The 26,795-nt window shown below is 50.7% G+C and overlaps 1 protein-coding gene across 3 annotated transcripts; it reads right to left on the bottom strand.

The window, feature by feature from the left end:
- Window positions 1-332: 332 nt before the first annotated feature.
- On the bottom strand, window positions 333-26,795 carry LOC105494375 (ankyrin repeat and SOCS box containing 13). Of its 3 annotated transcripts, XM_071070522.1 has the most exons (7): window positions 25,733-26,267; window positions 16,907-16,942; window positions 11,834-12,021; window positions 10,217-10,367; window positions 7,960-8,094; window positions 1,376-1,567; window positions 333-460 (listed from the first exon to the last, which is right to left on the bottom strand). In XM_071070522.1, exons 1-7 carry the CDS (start codon window positions 25,740-25,742, stop codon window positions 333-335), a joined length of 840 nt encoding a protein of 279 aa, XP_070926623.1. In that variant the 5' UTR covers window positions 25,743-26,267. The 3 variants fall into 3 exon arrangements, with proteins under 3 accessions (XP_070926623.1, XP_011761050.2, XP_011761051.1); XM_011762748.3 differs by lacking the exons at window positions 16,907-16,942; window positions 25,733-26,267 and adding an exon at window positions 26,588-26,795; XM_011762749.3 differs by lacking the exon at window positions 16,907-16,942 and having other exon boundaries at window positions 25,733-26,266.

Genomic DNA, 26,795 nt, shown 5'->3' with positions numbered 1-26,795 from the left:
AATGCCCTGAGTCCCCAGCTCTGCCAGCCTCCTCTGTGCTTGAGGACGGCCCATAGAAGAGGAAAACTGACCCACGCCCAGTGAGGAGGTAGGTTCCGTAGAACAGCGCAGGGTCACACCCACAATTGTGACCTGAGACGCAGGCCTTCCCAACACCTTGGAAACATTATCCAGGATGCAGAAGAGAAGCCTACACAGCATTGCAGGAAGGGACTCGAAGGAGCGTTGTTCTATCTACAGCAATCACGCTGCTTCAGAGGAACAGGCAGAGTCCTCACCCGGGCAATGCTGGGCACAACGGGGGCAGTCACGGCCCGGACCCCGCGTGCAACTCAGTTGTAGGAGAGGTAATCAATGAGCCGGGGTGGGATGTTTAACTTGGCGATCTTCTCCAGCCCTCGGACGCCAGTGGCCTTCCTCAAGCTCACCCTGCAGAGTTGCGACAGAGTCAGAGGTGTCTCTGAAAAAGGGAACAAGGAAGGACATGAGGTTAATTTCAGGAAGGAGCACAACACCTGCAACCGAATACAAACTCAGACAGAATCGAAAATGCCTCCCTTTCCCCTGGAACCGGGATGTGTCCTGCAGGCCTCCTCTGGAAGGACAGCCAGGAACCTGAGGAACGGAGCCCAGGAAATGAAATTCGGGGCGTGATGTCCACTGGGATTGCCTTTTGTGGGGTTTGGGGGTTTGTTTGGTTTTAAGGTTTTTTGTTTTTTGTTCTGAGACAGAGTCTCGCTCTGTCGCCCAGGCTGGAGTGCAATGGCACAATCTTGGCTCACTGCAACCTCCACCTCCTGCATTCAAGCAATTCACCTGCCTCAACCTCCCAAGTAGCTGGGACTACAGGCACCCACTACCATGCCCGCCTAATTTTTATATTTTTAGTAGAGACAGGGTTTCACCAAGTTGGCCAGGCTGGTCTGAAACTGCTGAACTCAGGTGATCTGCCTGCCTCAGCCTCCCAAAGTGCTAGGATTATAGGTGTGAGCCACCGCACCTTTTCAAAACCATGGTTTTGGTTTCTCGAGCCACGGCATTATATTTCAGCACCCAAATTTGTCATCAAACAACTATATCTGCAGCTAGGAGGCTCATCTGTCAAATGTCCGGCACAGGAGGCACAGGTCTGGTGCCTGAGCAGGTGTCAGCCACAGCTTCTGCTGCTCCAGGCCACAGGCCACAGGGAACCCAGGGAGAGCTGGGGCAGCAGCACAAACAGCCCCCGCAAAGTGCCTAAGGGTCTGTCCTAGTGCAGAGGACAGGAGCCACGACGAACAGCCTAGCTCTCAATGGAAGCCCGCAGGGAGCCGGCATATCAGGGGTCCAGGCTGAAGGCTGGAGGGGATAGGGCGGGCTCGGTGGGGCGCCTCACTTTCGTAGTACTCCAGGCACTTGGCGGGAGCGCTGCTGCTCCACGTGTAGTCAGACGGCTTCTTCCCACGGTTGTCCCGGGCGTAGATGTTGCCGCCAAACTCGATAAGCATCTCGATGAGGTCAACATTCTTGACCTTGGCCGCGTGGTGAAGGGCCGTCTCATGAAGCTTTGCCGCGTTCACGTTGGCCCCTGGAGGTCAAGAGTGCAGAAGAGATTTCATCAAGAAGAGAAGCTGAAGTCAGGGGGACAATCACATCCGTTTCTTCACACAGCACAGCGGCAGAAGCAATCCCCACCCAGAAGACAAAACCAGGACAGACGCTACCGTAGCTTTCAAAACTGTTTTTCACATCCAAAAGCAGGAATTACTCCTTGTCCCCCCTCATGAGAAGAGAGATCAAGGTAGGCAGCAATCATAAAGAAATAACTGGAAATAGAACCGAAAAGAAGAAAAACAAAATGAAAAACGTCCTGAGTTAAACAAGCGTTCTAATGCCCTGTCAATCTGCCTTCAGGGGTCCTGAGATTTCTGGAAGCTCAAACCAGAGCTACTCAAGCACTCCCACCTGGCCTCGAGCACAGACACACACTACTTCTTCCTCTTGTGGGCGCAGGACAGAGGCTCCAGAAATACTGGTTGAATGAAAGAATGAATGCTCCTTAACAATGCATATTCTTTTACAAAAGGAAAACAGATAATGTACCCAAAACAGTAGGCAATTCAGAGAAGAGATTTAGCTCTGCACTCCTCAACTTTCTCACGATAAGAGCAGGCATTCATCAAGCTGATTAAAAGTAAAAAAAAAAAAAAAAAAAAATTTTTTTTTTTTTAAAGAGTAGACATTCAGAAAGATGCAAAGAATTAGTAGCTAAATACGGCTGGTTTTGTTTTTTGTTTTTTGTTTTTTTGAGACAGAGTCTCACTCTGTCGCCCAGGCTGGAGTGCAGTGACACAATCTCGGTTCACTGCAACCTCCAGGGTTCAAGCGATTCTCCTGCCTCAACCTCCCGAGTTGCTGGGATTACAGATACACCACCATGCCCAGCTAATTTTTCTATTTTTTGTAGAGACGGGGTTTCGCCCTGTTGGCCAGGTTGCTCTGGAACTCCTGGCTACAGGCATGAGCCACCACACCTGGTCAAATATGGCATTTTTCAATGCACTAAAAAAAGATTTTGATAAAAATCTGATTTTTGTAACACATCATTCTTAGGGCACAGCCATCACTAATCCGATACGATGGAATCCCACAGGGTTTCAGAATTCTTTTGAAAGAAAATGCCATTTTCTTCGAAGTCTGTTTCTCAAGTAACAAAGGAGGTTATAAGAGAAAACAAATGAAAGAGAAGTATTTTACAGAAGTCAAGCAAATCGCCCAGCCTTAGTAAAATAATCCGCCAAATGACAGATTCAAACCACAACTGTAAAATATTATCAAAAGTGGGATTTTAAAACAATCAGACCACTAGCACGCCATCACTTACCGACAATTTCAGAGGGTCAAAAGAGGAGTTGAGAGGTGGAATGCTATTCCATTTTCTAGTTCCTCTGCTCAAAAACTATCTGAAAAATCCTGCTTTCTGCTTTAAAATATTTGAATCCCCTAAAAGCAGATAAGAACTATGCTCATAACAGCATTTGTGGAGTGATCCAGCCCTCCAAAGTGATGACATAAGTAAAGAAAGTTCTTCCCGCTTCCCGCAGCCAAAACTCAGAAGTTAGGACAGGAAAAGGATCTCTCAGCCAGGAAAATGCTAAATTACCTACGTCCTGAATTTGGCAGAAATGTACTGCAATAATAATAATAATAATATTTAAAAGCAATAGATTAAAGAAATATTTTCCCCACAATTCAACCTCCGTTTCACACAAGGGGTTTTCCTCCAGTGTAATGTTGCAATCATAATACAAAGTACATTTTAACACTAAACGTACACTTGTAATGAAGAACAAATTGTACCATCCACAGAATCTACAGTTCAAGTAGCTTTCTCTCATGTCATTAATTCTGGCAATATTCTTGCCAATTGGGAGAGAAAGAGATGGTCTCTATTTTAACAAAAGCAAAAAAAAAACAAACAGAGAAAGAGGCCCAAGAGAGGCACAGCTACTCTCACGATCAGGGAGAAAACCATGGCTGGAAAGAGCTCTAAAAATCATGCTCCCTGTTGTGCTCCACACATGAGGCCTTGGCCAGGGGCTCTTGCAGAGAGGCGGCCTTCCCAATGTACATCTTTTCAAAATGCGTGTTTGGCATCATTTGATTGCATGGAAGGGAAGGAAGGTGAATAAGGAAGGAAATGAAATTGTGAATAAGGGATTGAAAGGAAACACCAGGCCAGGGGTGCAGGCGGCAACTTGGATGGATCCTGAAAGTATAGCACTGAGTGAGCAAAGAAGAGAGAGATGAAATCTGAACAACTATGTCCATTAAAAATATGTGCCTCGGTCAGGTGCAGGGCTCACGCCTGTAATCTTAGCACTTTGGGAAGCTGAGGCGGGCGGATCTCTTGGGCCCAGGAAATTGAGACCAGCCTGGGCAACATAGTGAGACCCTAGTTCTACAAAAAAACTTTAAAAATTATCCCGGCGTGATGGCACACACCTGTGGTCCCACCTACTCTGGAGGCTGAGGTAGGAGGATCGCTGGAGCCCAGGAGGTTGAGGCTGCAGCAAGCCGTGATTGTACCACTGCACTCCAGCCTGGATGACAGAGTGAGGCCCATAGTGAGAGAGAGAACACATACAGGTACTCGTTAGAAAGAAGAAAACAGGACCAGGCACGGTGGCTCATGCCTGTAATCTCCACACTTCGGCAGCCTGAGGCAGGCAGATCACCTGAGGTCAGGAGTTCAAGACCAGCCCAGCCAATATGGTGAAACCTCATCTCTACTAAAAATCCAAAAATTAGCTGGGTGTGGTGGTGCACATCTATAATCCCAGCTACTTAGGAGGCTGAGGCATGAGAATCGCTTGAACCCGGCAGTCGGAGGCTGCAGTGAGCGGAGATCACACCACTGCACTCCGGCCTGGGTGACAGAACGAGACTCCGTCTCAAAAAAAAAAAAAAAAGAAAGAAGGAAACAGATACAGAGGAAAGAAGGAAGAGAGAGGGTGGGAAAGGGAAAGAAAGTAACTGTGTGTGAAGCAAGGATGGTAACATTCCTTGAACTGAGAGACAAGAGAAAGACTGAGACAGAGGCAGAGACAGAGACAGAGAGAGCCAAAGACAAAAACAGGGAGCCAGGAAACAACCAGGGAACTAAAAGCTCTGAACTTCATGCTTCAGAGAAAAGGGGTCAGCATAGGCTCATTACCAAAATCCTGCTTTCAACGCCAAATAGGATTAAAGTGGATTCAGAGAACCCATGGCCAGCGATGTGAAGGGACCTTCTAAGACCTTAGCACACCAGGACTGGCACAATCCTGGAACATAAACACAAATAGCTCAATAGGTGCTTGCTGCAACAAGAGAAATAAAAAGAAATAATAATGGCAATTAAATTTTAAAAATTTATAATTGAAAATTTTTTTAAAAATTAAACAATTAAAAAAAATTTTTTTAATTGTGCCAGGACCAGTGCTAAGAACAAAGGTGGAGGCAGGACCGTCCTTAGGGAGCGGCTTCTGAACACTCCTGGCAGAGTTCACTATTCACTGCCAGCCATCAGATTAAAAATTACTTCACCATCATAACCGGACTTTCACCCTCCCCAGCCCTCCTCCTTTGCAAATACAATCTGGTTCCTGGACTCGCCTCACCGCCTACAAAGAACAAGCACAACGGTCTCTACGTCCCCCCTGGGGTGCAACGTGGCTGCCTCACAGTTCAGCTCTCAAACCGCACACGAAAGCACCTGCAATCATGTGGGCTCCGACTGGTTCAATCCCTCTCCCCTCTCCACAGTAACTGGTTCAAATGACCCAGGTTTGAGCCAATCAGAATTTGGCAAAGTTTGGGCAAAGGGACTGGGGAGGGGTGCGGGAAAAGGGACTTTCCACTCTTCTGTTTTTCTGGAGACACAGTCCCTGGCTTTCCTTCAGTTTCCCAAAGGATCTGTGACCCGACCCCAAAAGTTCAGAATCATTACTTTTAAAAAATCCGTTTGTGAGGACGTAGGGGGTGCTGTTGTGTCTCTCTTCTCTGTATGTTTGACAATGACAAAATGGTTTCTAAGAAGATGATGATCCATCTGCTCCCACAAGGGGTACTAGAGGAGACCACCAGAGAGTAGGATGTGAATCAGGAATCCCACATGGAGCTGATGGCTGGACACCACCCACAGCATCGAGCCAACACCTACAGTCACAGCGGGGGGGCTTCCCCACTCCCCAGGGGGCATGCAAACTCCCAGGGAGAGCTGTGGGAACCCCGCTTTAGGGCGACAGTGGGCATCACAGCTGCCCCTTCCTTTCCAGCCCCCACCCCCGACTGTGCTGCCACCTGGTAATGTGGTGGAGGTGGGAGCAGACCTGACTTCAGCTCCAGCGTGGGCCCCGCCTGGTCCAATCCCTCTCCCCTGACCACAGTAATTGGTTCTAATGACCCGGCTTCAGCCCATCAGAATTTGGCAAAGTTTGGGCAAAGGGACTGGGGAGGTGTGTGTGAAAAGGGATTTTCCACTCCTCTGAAAGAGTCTCCAGAAGGCTTAAAATGGGAAACATCTGGTGTGTAGGCCTGAAGCCACTGCAGCCCCGTGATCTTGCTCAGGGAAGCCGGAGGCTTAGGATAAAGCCAACACTGAGGAAAGCAGGATCGCAACATTCAAAGAAACTGGGTGACACCACGGAACCTCCAGTCCAGCCGCCCCTAAACCTGCTCTGCGTCTCAGCCCTGAAGTCACCTGAACTAGAAATGCCCACCATTGTTTACCAGGTAGAAGTGGCTTCCTGTTACTCGCAAAGGCATCCAAGTGACATGAAGTCCTAACTGATACAGAAAGGATGTTTGCTTTAAACACTAAGTTGATCCCTTTCCCTACAACCACACCAAACGGAACTGAAGTAAAAATGGAACTCATGTGTACTGAGCTCATAACGGCTTGATACGAATGCACTGCCCTGTGTTCATAGAAACAGATCCGGCTGCCAGAGGACAGCTCGGCTGGAAATACTTACACCTGCTTCCAATGGAGATATTTTTAATACAGTGTATAAAAAATTAAAAGTACCCCAACAACTGTTCCTATACAAAATGAATCTTTTCCACTAAGAAGACTTAAAAGTGGCACATGAAAGTGAATAAGGTTCTCCAACAGAAAACTACATATAACTAAGCTCAAATAGCTGTCATCGGGGGGGATTCATGATCTTCCTGTTCCTGAACAGGTTTGTTCTTGTTGTTAAGAGATGGGGTCTTGCTATGTCTCCCAGGCTGGCTCAAACTCCTGGGCTCAAGCAATCTTCCCACCTCAGCCTCCCAAAGTGCTGAGACTACAGCTGTGAGACACAGTGCCCAGCCACCCTGAAGAGTTTTGTTTTTATCCTACACCACACCCAGAATTTGGATGAGATGATGAAACTTAAATTTTCCCTCAACAACATTAAGTTGGGTTAATGATAAAAACCCTGTGCCAACAGGCACTTTGGCTAAAACTTTTGGTATAGACAGGTCCTGAGCCTAATCCTCAATTGGTTGGGCCTTTTTGGTTTTGATTTTTTTCCCTCCTTGGGAATCTCGATCCTGAGTCTTTTCGAACACCTGACAACAGCCTGGATTCCAAATGCTCCATATTCTCCTAAATGTTGCTGACTCTACTTCCCATTACATCCCCTTCTCTCTTGGATTCAGGCAGCAACCTCACCAGGCAGCTGTGGGGACAGTGGCCTGTGATCTCTAGAAATAATCATTGGCATTTGTTGAGTACCTACTAGGACACACCAGGCACCGGGGAAATATCCCCAGTTCTCCCAGCAACCTGCAGCATAGATTCTTCCAGTGTTACAGATACATAAACTGAGGCCAAGGTCTCAGCTGGCAAGTAGGAGAGCCAGCCTCCAACCCTGGTCCCTCTGACTCCTCTACCCAGCTCTCTGCTAGGCACAGTAAATACCTGTTCAGGTAAATACCCTTGCAAGTAAACACCTGCTTAGGTGAACAGCCTTGCAAGTATATACCCATTCAGGCAAGCTTCTCATATAAATCCGTAAATACCCACTCTGCAGGTAACACCCATACAGGTAAACACCCATGCAGGTAAACACCCACGCAGGTAAACACCCACTCAGGTAAACACCCGCACAAGTAAACACTCACGCAGGTAAACACCCACGCAGGTAAACACCCGCACAAGTAAACACTCACGCAGGTAAACACCCACGCAGGTAAACACCCGCACAGGTAAACACTCGCACAGGTAAACACCTATGCAGGTAAACACCCACTCAGGTAAACACCCACGCAGGTAAACACCCGCACAGGTAAACATTCACACAGGTAAACACCTATGCAGGTAAACACCCACTCAGGTAAACACCCACGCAGGTAAACACCCGCACAGGTAAACACTCGCACAGGTAAACACCTATGCAGGTAAACACCCACTCAGGTAAACACCCATGCAGGTAAACACCCACTCACCTGCATTGAGCAGCACTTTGACACAGTCCAGATGCTCCCGGGCACAGGCAACGTGCAGAGGGGTCCCAAAATGGCAATCGTGCGCTTCCAGATTGGCCCCAACATCAATAAGAAGCCTCACACATTCGGAACTCCCTTAAGATAAATGGAAAAGGGGGGACAATGTCCTTGAATACGGACACTGGAGACAACAAGCACGCAGATGCGGCAGCTGCAGCAGCCTCCATCCCTGGTGCAGGACAGGGAAGCCAGGCAGGCCTGCATCCCAGCCTAGGGAGGAGTTCATGCCCCGCATGGCCCTCAGGAAGCCAGGACACGGCTCTGCGTCCCCCTGAGGAGGGGAGGGCTCACGGCAGTGGGAGAAACGGGCCTGGCCAGCCTCTTGCTGTGAGAACAGGAGACATGGGGCACCACCTAGAATGGGCCAGGGAAACTCTCCCGCTGCCCTCCTGTCCTGTGTCTACCTGCAGCTGTTGGCACTGAGCCCAGTCTCCCAGGAAACCCCCCAGACTTTCTTAGGCAGGTCATCCTCCTGTGCCCACGGCAGCCGCCTCTCCTGCCTCTTTTTTTTTTTTTTTTTTTTTTTTTTTTAGACAGTCTCATTCTGTTGCCCAGGATGGAATGCAGTGGCGCAATCTCAGCTCACTACAACCTCCACCTCCCGGATTCAAGCAATTCTCCCACCTCAGCCTCCCAGATAGCTGGAATTACAGGCGTGCACCACCACGCCTGGCTAATATTTTTGTATTTTTAGTAGAGACGGGATTTCATCATGTTGGCCAGGCTGGTCTCAAACTCCTGACCTCAGGTGATCCACCCACCTCAGCCTCCCAAAGTGCTAGGATTACCAAGGGCATGAGCCACAGCACCTGGCCTATCCTGCCTCTTAAGCAGCTCCTCTTCCTGGGTCTGTAATGTGGATTTGGAGCGCGGTTCCAGGTCCCCACCCTCCCGCCCCTGCACATTCCATCTAGGCTGCATCCTTTCCTGTCACTCAATTACCTCTTCACTATTGGCAGCTCCCTGATTTTCCCCACCAGCCTCACACCCAGCCCCAGCCCCAGAGCCGTGTGCTGGCCACTAGCTGGTGTCTCCCACTCCAGAGCCCTCTGCCTTTCCTGGGGTCCCTGCTCCTGACTCAAACCTGACCCATTTCTGACCTCTTAAGCCTCCCTTCATACCAAATCCTACAGATTCCTCCCCAAACCTTCTAAATGAACCCATCTCACTCCACCAGCCTACTCTGAGCACTGGCCACCTTGATCCCAGCGATGGTCCCCAACTCATTCCTCTGCTTCCAGGAGACCCCGACCACCACTGCCACCTCCGTCTGTCTGCACATGGAGGGCCACTAAATGAACCTTCCCCAACTTCTGTTTTCCTGGCCCTCAACATCTGCTCAGAAACCTTCAAGAGCTCCCCGGAGCTGTCCCCATGGCCTGTAGACATGGAAAGACCTGAGAGCAGGAATCAGGGGTGAGCCACAGGCAGCCATGGCTCTGCCAGCACCGTGGAAGGGCACATACTCCATACCCTGCACCTCAGACGTGCATCCAAAGACAAAGGCCATGCTGGCTGGTCAAGATATAAGCCACGGTTTGCAGCCTCTGCTCAAAAGAGTAGAATCCAAACTCCTTTGTCATTTAAACATCTTCCCACCAGCTGGTCTCACCCTAAATTCCAGTCCTCTCTGCTCCACTGGGAGCTTCTAATGCAGTAAGATAGGACAAGGAGTGTCCCCCATGCTCGGGGTGCCCTTTTATCTTCCCAGCATCTGCAATCCACCTATTCTCGGAGGGCAGCTGAAGTCCCACCTGCTCACTGAGCCTGCAGGACCAGCACTGTGTTTTGAGAGCACTGCACATAGCCTCCTGGCCCAGGCTGTTGGGACACGTTTCTCTGTCCTCTCCCATGTCAATCAGGGACCTGCAGAGCACACTAGAGCAAAGCCCAAGTGAGCCTCTGCAGAGTGCCCCAGGCCCTGGTGCTAATGTGGAGGGGCCCGAGGAGCCCTGGCTTGGACACAGAATCCTACCATAGAGTCACCCGCCCCAGCCCTGGAGGAAGACCTCAAGGAGGGAAAGCTTAGAATCTCGGCAGCTGAGCCACCAAGAGCCAGAAACAGACTCAGAACTCTCCTTCACCAGCCAAGGGCTCCCAATTCGTCTACTCTGCTTCTTTCCCAAAGTCCTTTAATCCCAGAAAGGAGGAAACTTCCAGGGCCCAGCTGGACCAGCCCAGTTGTCTGCCAACTCACCACTCATGCAGGCCTCGTGCAGGGGGGATGCCGTGTACAAAGGAGGGTTGACCTTGGCCCCATAGGACAGCAAGAGCTTCACACACTCGATGCTGCCCGAGGCGCAGGCATCGCAGAGCGGGGTGCTGCCATCGATGTTGCGAGCATCCACCTCATGGAAGGAAGAAACAAGTATCAAAGGGCAGAGAAACGCCACGCAACCCGCTTTCCCATCCTGCTGCAGGTTCATCTTTGCTAAGATGCTTCTTAGAAGCACCAGTTAGCTTTGGTATTATGTGCTAGGCGAGAACACCAAAAGAGACAGCACGTGGCTGGGGAGCACCCATAGCCTCCTGAGTACAAAGGTCATCTCGTTCAGGATTCTTTTCTCTCGGGGCAGGATAAGCTCAGCCGCCCCCTCACCACCCCTACCCCAAACACCTACTAAGCACAGAGCAGGACAGGGGAACCCTAGGCTGCAAGCTGGGAGAGGCAGGCTTTAAACATGAGTTTTAAAAACTCTAACTTCAGCTGGGCACAGTGGCTCACACCTGTAACCCTGGCACTTTGGAAGGCGAGGAGGGTCACTTGAGCTCAGGAGTTCGAGACCAGCCTGGGCAACATGGAGAAACCCTGTCTCTACAAAAAATACAAAAATTAGCTGGGTGTGGTGGCGGGCACCTATAGTCCCAGCTACCCGGGAGGCTGAGGTGGAAGGATCACTTGAGTCAAGGAGGACGAGGCTGCAGTGAGCTATGATCACATCACTGCATTCCAGCACGTCACTGCATTCCAGCCTAGGCGACAGAGTAAGGCCTTGTCTCAGAAAACAACAAAAACCTCTACCTCAATGGAAGGAATGCCTGAGACAGCTTACCATCCTTCCCCTAGTGAGAAAGTCACAGGCCGGGAAAAAGGCCACTCCCCAAACTGGCAAATTTTATTCAGCATTTGTCCAAATTCAAATTCCGTTTGGGTACACACTGACACAGGTTCCATTCCAAGCTTTTGGGAAGAATAAACAGTACACCGTCTTCCCTTTTTCCCCACCCCTTGAACTCTGAGACCAGTTCCTTGTGTCCCTAGTACATTGGCCAGGGGTGTGCCTGGCCAGTGTTTGCCAGCTCGGGAGAGCTGCCTGCCAATGTGCCAGGAATTCTGCTGACCAGAAACCCCCGGTGGCTTCACACTAGCCAGGGTGGGAACATTTACACCAGGGAAAGCAGCAATACAGAGTTTTGTTTTTGTTCCTTTTTTCGGAGAGCTGGCGGGCCAGCATCCCACCGAGTCATCCTAAAGCCAGAACCCTGCTCTTTGGGCCCAAGCAGCAGCTCTGCGCCCAGGCCTGGCCGCCCCTGAGAGAGCCTGCATCTAGGCTGTGGCCAGCCTGCTGGCTCCTGCCCACCACAGGGCTGGCACTCCCACCACCAATCTGTTCAGGTCGCCCTTTCTTCCATCACCGTGACCTCCTAACAGCCAGGTCCACAAGCACTTCTCAGCCATAGGCTTCCTGGTACCTGTGTGCAGTGGACACAGTGCAGCCCCCACCCTCCCCTCTTTCCCAAGTTCTCCTGAGTCAACCTTCTCCATTCTGGCAGCTGCAGCCAGGCTGGGGGTCTGCCCTGATGGGCCACTCACCTGGGCCCCAGCTGCCAGCAGCAGCTGCACGCACCGCGCCTGGCCCTGCAGACTGGCCGCGTGCAGGGGCGTGATGGAGTCCACAGTGACCTGGTTCACACAGGCGCCACTCTCGATCAGCTGTTGCAGCTGCAGGCTCTCACCCCGCTGGGCTGCCTCGTGCACAGGGGTCCGTTCCACCCAGAAACCTGGAAAGGAAGGGGACCTCATGCTAAGACCCTGCCACTTCATCCAGGACAAATGAGCACACGTAAGACTCCAGGGCCCCTGATGCCACCAAGGCACCATCCGTGATCATGCAATTGTCCCAGCACTTCTGTAAAGATCCCTGAGGCACCCTCCCTCCCCCGCCTGAAGGCTGGAGTCCAAGCTCCTGGGCAAGGCCTACAAGGGGCTCCATCCTGTGGACCCCGCTCACCTCCACGGTCCACCTCCCACCACTGCTCCTGCATAAACCCGCTCTGCAGGCACAGGTGCTCACCACTCCCCTGCAGTTCCACATCCTTCTCTGCTAACACGCCCACCTTTGCCCTCTGCCAATTGTCCACTCGGCAATTTCCTGGTGAAACGTTTACATCCTCCAGGTGGGCCCAGATAAAACAACTTCCCTGGGAAACACTTCCCACAAAGCTCACACACACACACACACGCTCAGACCACTGCATTTACAGTGTCTCCTGCACTCGACTGCCTTCAGAATCCATGTTTTAATTACTCCACTTTAGTGGCGTCCTCAGGCTTATCTATATACAAGTCATGTCATCTGCAAACAAAGATGGTTTAACTTCTTCCTTTCTAATGTGGATGCCATTTATTTATTTATTTATTTATTTATGAGATGGAGTCTCACTGCGTCACCCAGGCTGGAGTGCAATGGTGTGATCTCAGCTCACTGAAACCTCTGCCTCCCGGGTTCAAGAGATTCTCCTGCCTCAGTCTCCCAAGTAGCTGGGATTATAGGCACATACCATCACACCCAGCTAATTTCTGTATTTTTAGTAGAGATGAGGTTTCACCATGTTGGCCAGGATGGTCTCAAACTCCTGACCTCGGGTGATCCACCCGCCTCAGCCTCCCAAAGTGCTGGGATTACAGGCATGAGCCATCACGCCCAGCCCTTTTATTTCTTTTTCTTGTTGAATTGCTCTGGCTAGGACTTGCAGTGCAATGTGGAACAGAAGGGGTGAGAGCCAACATCCTTGTCTTGTTTCTAGTCTCAGGGGAGAGCATTTAGTTGTTCACCTTTAAGGATGATGTTAACTGGGTTTTCTTTCTTTCTTTTTTTTTTTAGTCTCAGTCAATCATAGTGATCCTATTTCCCATATAGCATCCAACCCAACTCTAGCTAAGGAGAGGTGAGGGAGAGTCTGCGAAGAGGCCTCCAAGCTTCCATATTCTGTTCACTTCCAAGAAGGAGCTCGAGGGGATGGCTGTCTCCCTTCCTTCTCTGGATACTGCCCGGATGTGAACTTGAACCTGCTAAGCCATCTGGCTACCTGCCTGAAGACAGGACCTACAGGAATGGCAAAGCCGGGAAAGGACTGGAACCTGGAGGACGAGTCAAGGACCATCAAGTGCCTGGAGCCAAGCCAATGGGTGGGCTTTGTCATATTTCTTTTTTTTTTTTTTTTTTTTGAGACGGAGTCTCGCTCTGCCGCCCAGGCTGGAGTGCAGTGGCCGGATCTCAGCTCACTGCAAGCTCCGCCTCCCGGGTTCCCGCCATTCTCCTGCCTCAGCCTCCCGAGTAGCTGGGACTACAGGCGCCCGCCACGGCGCCCGGCTAGTTTTTTGTATTTTTTAGTAGAGACGGGGTTTCACCGTGTTAGCCAGGATGGTCTCGATCTCCTGACCTCGTGATCCGCCCATCTCGGCCTCCCAAAGTGCTGGGATTACAGGCTTGAGCCACCGCGCCCGGCCGTCGTATTTCTTTATTGTCTAAACCAAGTGCAGACAAAAGCTCGCTAACTAGTACAGACCGTAAACTCCCCAGATGCAGAAACCACACACACCTATGTTTTCTCAGCACCCATCTCAGACACAGAGAAGTCTTCTAGACACTTTAAAATGTCATAAACGACAACAGTGCTGGATGAAAGCTGACATATCCTTACCGTCAACTCCCCAGCTTCGAGCAGACAAGATCACACCACACACCTCTTCTCAATCAACAGTTTCCTCTTACTATTCTGACATGTCCCTGGAAAACCTTCCTATCACCTGGATCTTCCCCAGATCTTACTTTTACAAAGTGTATCTGGGCCGGGTGCTGTGGCTCACGCTTGTAATCTCACCACTTTGGGAGGCTAAGGCCGGCGGATCACTTGAGGTCAGAAGTTCGAAACCGGCCTGGCCAACAGGGTGAAATCCCATCTCTACTAAAAATATTTTTAAAAATTAGCCAGGCATGGTGTTGCATGCCTGTAATCCCAGCTACTTGGGAGGCTGAAGCAGGAGAATCGCTTGAACCCAGGAGGTGGAGGTTACAGTGAGCCCAGATCACGCCACTGCACTATAGCCTGGGGAACAAGAGCAAAACTCTGTCTAAAAAAAAAAAAAAGAAGGTATCTGCATCGAATTTCCTCTGCAGGTGGGCAGCCTCAGCAGTTAGTGCTGATGACTCTGTCTGCTCTTAGAGATCCCCACATTGCCCCCCTCCCCCACCTCTGCCTTTGGCACTGAGACCAGGGTTAAGGTTCCCTGGAGCCACAACTGCACAGAACTGCTTGGTGGAAACTCAGCTCAGTCTTTTATCAGCTTACCCAAAACACAACTTCCCCGAGTGTCAGCTTCTTTACCTGTAAGTTGCTATAACAATTATTTTTTCTTCATAGGTGGTCTATGAACATGGTCTATGAACATTCAATGAATTGAAATAGGTAGATGCACTTAAAGGGTGGGGCCTGGCACCGAATCAGTGCTCAATAAACGTTGTCTGTTTGTAGTATTTTTGTGGGGTTTTTTTGGTTTTTTTTTTGAGACAGAGTCTCGCAGTGTCACCCGGGCTGGAGTGCAGTGGCGCAATCTCAGCTCACTGCAACCTCTGCCTCCCGGGTTCAAGTGATTCTCCTGCCTCAGCCTACTGAGTAGCTGAGATTACAGGCATGTGCCACCATGCCCAGGTAATTTTTTATATTTTTAGTAGAGACGAGGTTTCACCATGTTTGCCAGGCTGGTCTCGAACTCCTGACTTCATGATTCACCCACCTCGGCCTCCCAAAGTGCTGAGATTACAGGCGTGAGCCACCACGCCCAGCTGTTTATAGTATTTTTGCCTCCAATTGTACCTATCTGTCTTGTCCACAGCCAAAGAGCCCGGGTGACCCTATGTCAGCGGACGTGGGAGTAGGGAGAACTGAACCACAAAGGAAGATTCGATCCCCACAAAATGTAAAAGTCAAGCTTCCATTTGACTGACCGTCTCCAGGTGGCCCTCAGCCCCACCAGTTGTAATGAACAGTAACCCACTGACCTCCTGGGGTTAGTGAGAAGTGGTTTCGTGTCACTTTAAAATCAATCCGCGGGGAGCAAAATCCCAAGGGTAGAAGGAGAGGCCGCCACTTGAAAAAGAAGAGGAAGGCAGGGAGAGACCTAGGCCTTACAGCAAAAAAGGAAAATGCTTCTCAGGAGGCCACCTGAGCAGGGAAGGCACGTTCCCAACGTGCCTCCATTCACAAGATGTCCAGGTGGATTTAGCGTCTTCCGCTGCCACACACAAAGATGACTAAGATGCAGCAACAGACAGCTCACAGTCAGGGACCAGGGAACACTTGTGCAGACAATTCACAACATGACAACTGCGATCATGTCTGGTGACGGATCAGAAGCAAGAGCCCCAGTGCCCAGGGATGGCCAGGGAAGGTCACAGAGGCCGCAGAGCTGCAGCCAGGTCTATCTTGGGCACCACTTATTCACCTCTGTACCCTAGAACCTGGCACTGTCCACGAAGATGCTGGTATCTACGTGGTTGCTCAGCGGGTGAGTGGATGAGTAAATGAATGAAAGGAGTTACTAAAACCAATTATAAAGTCTGGCCGGGCAAGGTGGTTCATGCCTGTAATCCCAGCACTTTGGGAGGCCGAAGTGGGTGGATCACGAGGTCAGGAGTTCAAGACTAGCCTGGCCAATATGATGAAACCCCGTCTCTACTAAAAATACAAAAAATTAGCCAGGTGTGGTGGCACGTGCCTGTAATCCCAACTACTCGGGAGGCTGAGGCAGCAGAATTGTTTGAACCCAGGAGGTGGAGGTTGCAGTGAGCCAAGATCACGCCATTGCACTCCAGCCTGGGTGACAGAGCAAGACTCCGTCTCAAGAAAAAAAAATTTTTTTTAATGAAAAATAAAAAAAAAGTCCATAGCAGTGAAACAGCAAAAGAACTAACATTTTTGTTTAAGGGGCCTTTATCCATTCTTACACAGAGGCTAGGATAATTTTAGAGCATTGAGATAATATGCAAAAAGAGCAATTGTGTAGTTTTGAAATTAACTCTGGGATTAAAAGGAAAGCATGTAAACAACTAGCTATGTTTTGTTAAAGATTTTTAGCAACACTGTGACGTGATCAAGGACAAAGACGTTCCCAACCTCGGACCCTCGCTGGTGCCCAGGTGTCAGCGGTCCTGGGTTACCTCTTCATCCCAACAGCCTCCTCTTCCCACTGCTCTCAACATAATTAAGAACCTGAAACCTGTACTGACTTAGATGGCACTTTAGACACTTGTCTACCATCTTCCTGGTTTGCAGGCTCTCTAAATAAACCTGCCACCAACTCTTGTCTCTCGTGTTTGGCTTTTGAACAGTAAGCAGCCAAATCTGGGTTCAGTTACAACGAGACATAAAATTTTTAAAAGAAAATCTAATTTTATTTCTCTGTATCACTAGTCTATAAAGGAAATGCAACTTATTTCTAGTGAATCACGTCAGCTGCTATGGTCTTACCAGCAGCGATTAAAGGCAAAAATTAGCAGCAGACTGATAAGAAAAAAAGAAAAAAGAAACTTCCGAGCATCTAAGGGCACAATCAGAGTGAAATGGCAACCCACAGAATAGGAGAAAATATTTGCAAGTCATATACCTGATGAGGGATTAGTCCAGGATATATAAAGAACTCCTGCAACTCAAAAAAAAAAAAACAGAAATAACCAGGTTTAAAAATAGGCAAACGAGTTGAACAGACATTTCTCTAAAGAGGATACACATGGCCATGAACATAAAAAAAGGTATTCAACATCACTAATCATTAAAGAAATGCAAATCAAAACCACAATGAGATACTACCTCACAGCTGTTAAGATTATCAAAAAAAACCAAATACGTGTTGGCGAGAATGTGGAGAAAGTGGTGCCCTTGTGCACTGATGATGGGAATGTAAAATGGTCCAGCCACTGTGGAAGACTATGTGGCAGTTCCTAAAAAATGAAACATAGGATATCATATGATCCAGCAACTCCACTGCTGGGCATATCTCCAGAAGAATTGAAAGCAGGGTCTTGAAGAGAGATTCATTTGTACATCCACAATCATAGCAGCATTATCGTCAACAATCCAAGTGTCCAGCGTTGGGAACGAAGGAAATCCTGTCCCATGCTACAACATGGATGAACCTTGAGGACATTATCCTGAGTCAAACCAGCCATTTCTAGGCCGGGCACGGTGGCTCACGCCTGTAATCCCAGCACTTTGGGAGGCTGAGGTGGGCAGATCACTTGAGGTTAGGAGTTCACGACCAGCACAGCCAACATGATGAAACCCCATTTCTCCTAAGAATACAAAAATTAGCCAGGCACGGTGGCTATAATCCATGGTGTGTCAGTAGTCCCAGCTACTCAGAGGCTGAGGCACGAGAATCGCTTGAACCCAGGAGACGAGAGGTTGCAGTGAGCTGAGATCGTGCCACTGCACTCCAGCCTAGGTGACAGAGTGAGACTGTCTTGAAAATAAATAAATAAATAAATACGCCATTTCTGGCCAGGCGCAGTGACTCGCACCTGTAATCCCAGCACTTTGGGAGGCCGAGGTGGGCAATATGGTGAAACCCCACCTCTAATAAAATTACAAAAATTAGCTGGGCATGGTGGCCCATGCCAATAATCCCAGCTACTCGGGAGGTTGAGGCAGGAGAATCACTTGAACCAGGGAAGTGGAGGTTGCAGTGAGCTGAAATCATGACATTGCACTATGGCCTGGGTGACTCTGTCTCAAAAAAAAAAAAAAAAAAAGCCAATAATCCATTTCTGAAAAGTCAAATACTGCATGATTCCACTTATGTGAGGTCCCTTGAGTAGTCAAGTTCATGGAGACAGAGAATAGAAAGGTAGTTGCCAGGGGCTGGCGGGAGGGGAAACGGGGAGTTAGTATTTCACGGGGACAGAATTTCAGTTTTACAGGATGAAAAAGTTCTAGAGATCTGTTATACAAAAATGTAAATGTACTTAGCCCTACTGAAATGGACACTTGAAAATGGCTAAGGTGGTAACTTCTGTGTTATGTGCTCTTTATTACAATTAAAAATAGAAAAAAAAATTTTTTTTAAGTAATCAGAAGCTGGAGGACCTAGAGCATGGGGGGACTGTCACCCACAGGCTGTCCTCACAGGAGATTTACAGTGGGGAAGGGAGGGATAGAAGGCCAGAGGACAGCAGGTGCCTGGGCTGCACCTCGTCACCTTTCCTGACACCCTCAAACCACCAATGGCCCTTCCAAGGGGCGAAGAGACCCACACTCTGCATAAAGGTCAGCCCCCAGCTCCCACCACCACAGAGCAATGACTCAGCCCTGCAATGGCGGGGCCAACGTCCCAGGTGAAAAGAATCAGGAAGGACAGCTTGTGGTCACAGACCTTAAATGGATGAGGAGTGAGCCCAGGAAATGCTGTCTGTTAGTGAATGGACTGGCCAGGCTGGACTGCAGGCTGCTTCCAGCCCCTGTGCCAGGCTCCCTGTGGTGGCAAAACGCCCCCCTCCCCAATCCCTGCACCCTCTCCCTTGGCAGAGCACCGCCTTGGAAACCTGAAACTCCATGCTGTGCTGGCAAGTTCCCTCCGGACTCACGTTCTGCCCCTAAGCCCTACCCACTGCTGCCACGTAATAGGTCTCCCGTTGCCCCCTCCCTAATGCAGATGAATGACAAACCAGTCTGACAGGGCCTGTTCACAAGGGTAGAATCCAAGCAAGGTATAAGGCCCACACCATGCAGTCACAGGCCCTGTCCCCAGGCTCCCTGTCATGCACACAGCCGTGCCCAGTGACACCAAACTCTACCGACTCAACAGTATCCAGTGGCTGCAAGCCCCATGCTTTGTGTATGCTGTTCCTTCCCCTGCCTGGAAAGCCCTTCTCAGCCCCATTCCCCACCTTGCTTCCGGCTGAAATTCCTCGACTGAGTGAGCCCCTGCCCCTTAGGAAGCCTCCCGAGCATGCAGCCCACCCACCCACGCCATCTCCACACTATCGCCGCGCCACCAGCTGACCAGCATTCTTCCTTCCCTGGGCCTTCCTTCCCTGGTCATCCCCCATCACCTTGGGGATAGTACCACAGCTAGCAGGTCTCCCGGCCCTGGCTGCATGTGCAGGTATCTGAATGAATAAGCACTCCCCAGACATCTTCCCCTGCCAGACTGAACTCGGACCCCTGCCACTGGGTTCTGTCCCCTGCTCCACTTTCCAGCCTAGGACAGTGGCCTGAGACCTAACAAGATGCTCCTACACTCTGGCCAGGCGGGGGCTCATGCATCCATTAAATGAAGAACTTGTGTTACAACAAAAGCCAAGGCTGCAGCCCTGGTGACTCGTGATCCAGTCCTGATGGCTGGATTCTACCCACCTCCTCCTCTGCTTCAGGTCAGGGTCACAGTGATACATGCATGGCCCCTCCTGTTTACTTGCCACTTGCAGGCCTGAGGTCATGAATAGCCAGGCAAAAGCCTTTGCCCTGAAAACTAGAATTTCACAGACGTCATCTATGTATCTACTGCAGACTACAGCAGACGTCACCTTGAGAAGGAATGACACAGGCTTCAGAACATTCTCTCCACTTTTCCACCCACGATACGAACTTACTGACTAGGCTGGTGTGCCAGATGTGGACCTTTCCGGACCGCAGCTCCTCCTCCCCTCTCTTGCCCCTTTGCTGGGGCCCTGACACCCTCCCATCTGAGGCTGCGCCCTGCCCCAGGACTGACCTGTCCTTTGAGATTAGGAAGCCCTGGCTGAACAGGCCAAGTGGCTCAGGGTCAGCCTACCCTCAGGGAGCGGACTCTACAGGGGCAAGCTGCAGGAACCGCCTGGCTCGTGAGTTCAAAGTGAGTCTCACAGCTTACCCTCTCCAAGCCTTGGCCTCCTCTCTCCTCAAATGGGTGCTGTGAAGACTGAAGGAAACTGTGCCTGGCCACCTGTAAAGGCTCTGAGTAACAGACACTGTAATGGCTCTGGGATCACTGCTGTCATTATTACCCTACCAGTCCTGTGGGGAGGGCAAGTGCGGGTTCTTCCATCTCATCTTTGTTCCATAGCAAGCCCCCACCACCTTGCATTCCAGCTCCAGTAACTCGATGCTTATCTAAGTCTGAGTCTCTGCCCAGTTTTTCTGCTCAGTTCCTGGGCCCTCTGACACGAGAGCTCCTCCATCCCTCCCTGCCTTGTAAGCCACCCAGCAGTGTCCCAGGCCATGTCGCCACTGCTGGTTGCTGCACAGCCAGGTTCTGCTGGCCGGAGACCACCAGCAGCTTGAAACTAGCCGGGGTATGAGCATTTAGACCAGGGAAAGCAGCAAAGCAGACTTTTATTTTTGTTTCTGTTTCTTTATTTTTCCCCCAGGCAGTTGGTTTGCCAGTATCCCCCTCAGTCACCCCAAAGCCAGAGCCCTGCTCGTTGGGCCCAAGTGGCAGCTCTGTGCCCAGGCCCAGCCACTCCCTAGAGAGCCCGTGTCTAGGAGGCGGCTGGCCTGCTGACCCCTGCGCACTGCAGAGCTGGGCACCTCCAGAGCCCATCCTCCACACTGCCCTGCCTGCACCCACACTGGCGGGCCTCACTTGACCCTCGCAGGGACTGCAACTATAAATGCAGCAGAGCCACTTGCCCCCCACCCCGCCCCACCAAGCCTGGGGCCTCTCCAGGGTCAGGGCCCACTCCAACAAAGAGCAATTCTCAAATGCCACCAGGGACATCTTCCAGACAAAGCTGATCCAGACAAAGCTATTCCAGACAAATGCTGGCTTTGAATCCAGGTCAAATACCCATGATGCACCTTTTTTCCTATTTTGTTTTCTTCTTCTTCTTTATTTATTTATTTATTTTTGACACAGGGTCTCACTCTGTCACCCAGGCTGAAGTGCAGTGGTGTGATCAGGGCTCACTGCAGCTTCAACCTAGGTTCAAGTGATCCTCCCACCTCAGCCTCCCAAGTAGCTGGGACTACAGGCCCATGCCCCACCATCACACTTGATAATTTTTGCATTTTCTGTAGAGACAGGGTTTCACCATGTTGCCCAGGCTGGTCTCAAACTCCTGGGTTCAAGGGATCCTCCCGCCTCGGCCTCTCTAAGTGCTGAGGTTACAGGCACGAGCCCCGCGCCCAGCCCACAGTGTACTCTTAAATGTTGCTGGAGCCAGAAATTTGGTTCAGAGTAAATCACCAAGGGGAGTCTGGGGTCCTGGCTGCAGAAATGTCATTTCTGCATCAAAAAAAAAAAAAACCCTGCAGCCTCTGGAAGAAGCCCTCCCTGCAAAACTCCAGTAAGGATCCTTGAAATGGTGAGGGCGGGCCCTCCACCCTGACCCACCCATAAAGCCATGCTGGGGTGGGCGAGCACACACTTGGGGAGGCCACCTGAAAGAAGCATGGCAGGCACCGGAAGCCCCCAGGGAGGGTTTTCTGATGCTGCTCTCAAAGGGCTGAGCCTCAGCTCTCAGGGAAAAGACAAGAGTCCTGAGTGACACAGCCCCCCAGCATCCCAGAAAGCTGAGGATTCATGAACACGTGCTGGCCGTTAGAACTGAAAAGGCCTTAGAAACGCTGGATGGGCCGGGCGCGGTGGCTCAAGCCTGTAATCCCAGCACTTTGGGAGGCCGAGGCGGGCGGATCACAAGGTCAGGAGATCGAGACCACAGTGAAACCCCGTCTCTACTAAAAATACAAAAAATTAGCCGGGCGCAGTGGCGGGTGCCTGTAGTCCCAGCTACTCGGGAGGCTGAGGCAGGAGAATGGTGTGAACCCGGGAGGCGGAGCTTGCAGTGAGCTGAGATCCGGCCACTGCACTCCAGCCTGGGCGACACAGCGAGACTCCGTCTCAAAAAAAAAAAAAAAAAAAAAAAAGAAACGCTGGATGATGGGTCGGGTGCGGTGGCTCACGCCTGTAATCCCAGCACTTTGGGAGGCCGAGGCAGGCGGATCACCTGAGGTCAGGAGTTTGAGATCAGCCTGGCCAACATGGTGAAACCCCATCTCTACCAAAAATACAAAAATTAGCTAGGTGTGGTGGCACACGCCTGTAATCCCAGTAATAATCCCAGCTACTCAGGAGGCTGAGACAGGAGAATCGCTTGAACCGGGAAGTGGAGACTGCAGTGAGCCAAGATCGTGCCACTGCACTCCAGCCTGGACAACAGAGTGAGACTCTGTCGAGGAGAGAAGAGGAGAGAAGAGAGGAGAGGAGAGAGGAGAGGAGAGGAGAGGAGAGGAGAGGAGAGGAGAGGAGAGGAGAGGAGAGGAGAGGAGAGGAGAGGAGAGGAGAGGGGAGGGGAGGGGAGGGGAGGGGAGGGGAGGGGAGGGGAGGGGAGGGGAGAGGGAAGGGGAGAGGGGAGGGGAGGGGAGGGGAGGGGAGAGGAGAGGAGAGGAGAGGAGAGGAGAGGAGAGGAGAGGAGAGGAGAGGAGAGGAGGGGAGAGGAGGGGAGAGATGAGATCCTGGAGGATCAACACTCCCAGAGAAAGCCAAATGTAGCATGCATTCATCTCTGCCTGCTGTCCAAACCACACGGAAATGATAGTAAGGGAATAAAAGTGGGGGCTAAATGCACAAAGACAAAGAGACCACAGAGGAAAAGAGAAATGAAGCATCTCATGGTAACAACTAAAGACAGTGTACGTGACAACCCCGGCACAAAGAGGGTGCCTAACACATGGCACTTATCACTATCACCAAATTTTAATAGCACAGCCTAAATTTCAGTTTTAGTGTCCTTGAAACCCAAGGGAAAAAAATATTCATCTTTATTTTTCTATGTAGCAACTCCCACTTACAAGTCTAGGCTCAGTGTTTTCTTGCTAAGGTGATATTTTTCCACCATGTCTTTTTAAATGTTTTCATTATGAATTCCCAAAATATAGTTTGTCGGTAAACTTGAGATCAAACAGCAGACTGATTTCAAGATGTGTTCAATGAAGCAAAAATGCCAGTATTTGCCTAGTTAGAGGGACAAAATGGTCAAAACTCAGTAAGAGTGGAGAAAAGAAAGGGAAAGAATAAATGAAAGCAGAAGACGAGGAGAAAAGAGGTGAAAATAGGTGGACTAAGGAGTAAAGGAACCGGGAGAAAGGACCAAATGTGTCAGGAGAGCTTGGTGAATAACAGGCATTTCCTTCCAGGGCATGGCGCTAAAACCACGCTGGATTCGCTGCATTATCCTTCAATGTCTCCTCCCCTGACTTCCTCATCACTCATTCAATTATCTGCTACCCCGACTCCTCCCTTGCCCCTGGTCCACCCCAAAAGGCTATGGCCCAGGGAGCATGGGGAGGGTCCCCCAATCCCAATCCCACCCTCAAGGCACCATGGGAGCTCAGGCCCTGACTCAGGATCCCTAAGCTCTGATTCCGCATCTTCCCCGTCTCAGTTAAGGGATCCGAGGGACGCTTTTCATCCTAAATCACCTAAGCCTCGGTTTCCTTAGGATAGCAGGCAATGTCTCCCAGGACTGCCATGTCGAGAAGGACGATAGAGGTACTGTTTTGCCCATAAACATGCTTTCTAAGCCTTTGTTACTTGCTATGATTTCCTCTGATACTTTCGTTGGCCCTAAATAGGCTTTTCTGGTGTGTCAACATGCCCTCTTTGAATTCTTGTTTTAGGATAAAATAGACTCCCACTCCAAGTAACTCTCCACCCTTTAGAAATGCCCTGGACTGCTACCCTAGTGGATTCTCCCTCTCCCCGTCCTGACACTGAAATCAAGAACGATAGAGCTGTGTTTCTCATTAAACACGGAGGATCTTCTCTGTCCCCCCGCAAAGATCTCACTCAACTGAGAGGACCTCGGTGGGAAGGCATAAATCCATATAAGCAAGTGGAAAACAAACAGGCTGCGGAGGGATTTCCGAACCATCCGGGGAGCTGGTGAGCAGGCTGGGGCAGTGGCTAACAAGGATAGAGAAGGCAGGCTTGGCACCCAGGGTGGGGACCAGCGAAGGGCAGGGAATCTGAACTACCCCTGGGAGGCCGCTGAACGCAAAGGGATGCGCAAATCCCCATAAACAACAGGAAGACACCCCCTGCCCCACCCCCACCCCGGTTTTCCAGAGCGGCAGCAGACAGAGTTGGAAGACCCAAGGCTGCAGGGGACACACGTCTCCAAAAACTGAACCAGGAGACAGAGAACACAGGACCCGTCGCTTATCTGAGGGGCCTAAGAAGACTGTCTGGGGATAAATTAGGGATTATGCGCAAAGAACACCAAACCCACAGGTAAACAAAAACAACAGCCGCCATGTCCAAGAAAAGCAAGACATTACACTAGGAGAGAAACACAGTCCCCACATAGCAAGTGGCCCAGCTGCAATATTCACATAGTCACAATAATGTCAACACTGAAATCTGATTTAAACAGAAACAATTCTACTGGAGGACCCTGGGGAGAACGTACAGGGGAGTGAGGGAGCAGCCAGTAGGTCAGAGGTTCATCTTCTACAGAAGGACGTCCATAGGGAATGCAGAATTAATTAATTAATTAATTAATTTAATTTTGAGACGGAGTCTCACTCTGTCACCCAGGCTGGAGTGCAATGGCATGATCTCGGCTCATTACAACCTCTGCCTCCCAGGTTCAAGTGATTCTCCTGCCTCAGCCTCCCAAGTAGCTGAGATTACAGGCGCCCGCCACTATGCTTGGCTAATTTTTGTATTTTTATTTATTTATTTTGAGACAGAGTTTCACTCTTGTCGCCCAGGCTGGAGTGCAATGGCCTGATCCTGGCTCACTGCAACCTCTGCCTCCCAGGTTGGAGTGATTCTCCAGCTCAGTCTCCCGAATAGCTAGAACTGCAGGCGCCCGCCACCATGGCTCGGCTAATTTTTGTATTTTTAGTAGAGACAGGGTTTCGCCATGTTGGCCAGGCTGATCTCGAACTCCTGACCCCAAGTGATCCTCCTGCCTCGGCCTCCCTAAGTGCTGGGATTACAGGCATGAGAGACTGTGCAACAGCCAAAAACCTAAATGCTTTGGTCAGGGTACACCACACATCCAGAATTTGAGGTCAGAATGTTAAAATTGACTAACGCTCCTACGATTCGCCTCTAGTGCTGCTGGAATGGCAGCACTGCTTTGAATCCAATACATTCAGCTTATTCATTACATTGGGAATAAAAAACATCAGCAGAACTTATTTGGGGAGAAATATATTAAATAAAAAATGACGATGTCAAAAATACCAGTGAACCTCAAAAGTTGCGGATTTATTAGTTTAAAATGTGCCTGCCTTCTACAGATGCATTCCTTCACAAACGATGCAGAAGACATGCTTAGAAGTGATGCCGTGAACAGAAATATTAAAATATGTGTTTAAATAAGCTTTCGTCGTTAGCTATTTACTGCTTACTTAAGCTAATCAAATGCAGATCACAGTGTCAGGGTCAAAGTCTTGTGTTTGCCTGGACTGGAATGCCAAATAAAAACAGATGCTTATTAGGTACCTTTGATCATGTCAAAGCTGGTTATTTTGCAAAGTCAATTAAAATATCTTTGCCTTGCTATGACGGCAACTTCCTCTTCAGCTAAATTTAATTTACCCTTAAGACTTTTCCCTCTTACGTGCACTACTGTTTTTACCAGGATGAATATACTTTAGATTTTTTTTCTCTTTTTAGGCTTTCATAGTGCTTCCGTCGTTCATTTCAGTGACCATATTATTGCTTCATAGGCAGCAAAAAAATTTGCTTCCCCAAAGAGTGTACTTCCCTCAAATCCATTTCATTCTTGGGCTGCTCGGATGGCAAAGAAGGCTGCGTGTAGAACTGGGATCGCACTTTTCAGAGTGTGCCGCGGTGCCCCAAGGCCACCTTCACTGGAGCGGACTCGGGGTCATGCGGACGCCTCTGCAGGATGCTCGGACACTGCGCCACGGGCCTCACCCGCGCCAGCGGAGGGGGGTTCAGCTCTCACCGGCTGCCCCGAGAGGGAGCACCGTGAGCGTTTCCCAGGCTCTCCCCCGCCACTGGGCAACGGTTCTGCACGCGCCCCGCACCTTCCCCACGGCGCGGGGCGTTCGGTGGGTTTGCGGTTGCGAAACCCCACACCTGGCGAGCCCCACGGACTGCAGCCCCGCAGTGCGTTGGCCTGGGACAAGGCACCAGACATGAGAGCCCGTCTGGGATGCGCGGCACCACTGCAACCCTGGTCTCACCGCAGCCCACCCAGCCAAACACCCCCGCCCACGGAGCCAGCGTGGGGCGCGCCACCACCTCCCTGGCGCAGGCCATCGGATACGCAGCCAGCCCCAGGAGCCGGCGCGGCGGCCTCGCCCTGCCTTCCGCTGCGCCCGCACGTACCAACGTCGCCCAGGAAGCAGCCGTCCGCCGCCCGGGGCTCCATGCGGCTCACCCGCGGCCGCGCGGCTACTCTGGGCGCTGGGACCTGGGCCAGGCTGCGCGGGGCCGCTGGGCGGGGCCACTCTGCGCTGGAACGCGCGTCGGCCCGAGGCCACCGAGCCGGGAATTGTAGTTCCCGCCGCCTTGGCTTGGTTCCCGGAGGCGCTGT

This window comes from Macaca nemestrina, chromosome 9 (assembly GCF_043159975.1).
Source record: "Macaca nemestrina isolate mMacNem1 chromosome 9, mMacNem.hap1, whole genome shotgun sequence".
In the NCBI taxonomy this organism is placed as follows: Eukaryota; Metazoa; Chordata; class Mammalia; order Primates; family Cercopithecidae; genus Macaca; species Macaca nemestrina.
This window is presented reverse-complemented; position numbering and strand designations above follow the sequence as displayed.

What these genes read in the sequence shown, in the direction of transcription:
- LOC105494375 (XM_071070522.1), bottom strand. An exon ending in CTGGACTAATCCCTCATCAG is followed by an intron (nt 12,022 to 16,906) that starts GTATATGACTTG and finishes CTTCCTTTCCAG; the next exon opens with GTTTCTGGGTGGAACGGACC. An exon ending in GTGCCTGGAGTACTACGAAA is followed by an intron (nt 461 to 1,375) that starts GTGAGGCGCCCC and finishes TCCCTTTTTCAG; the next exon opens with AGACACCTCTGACTCTGTCG.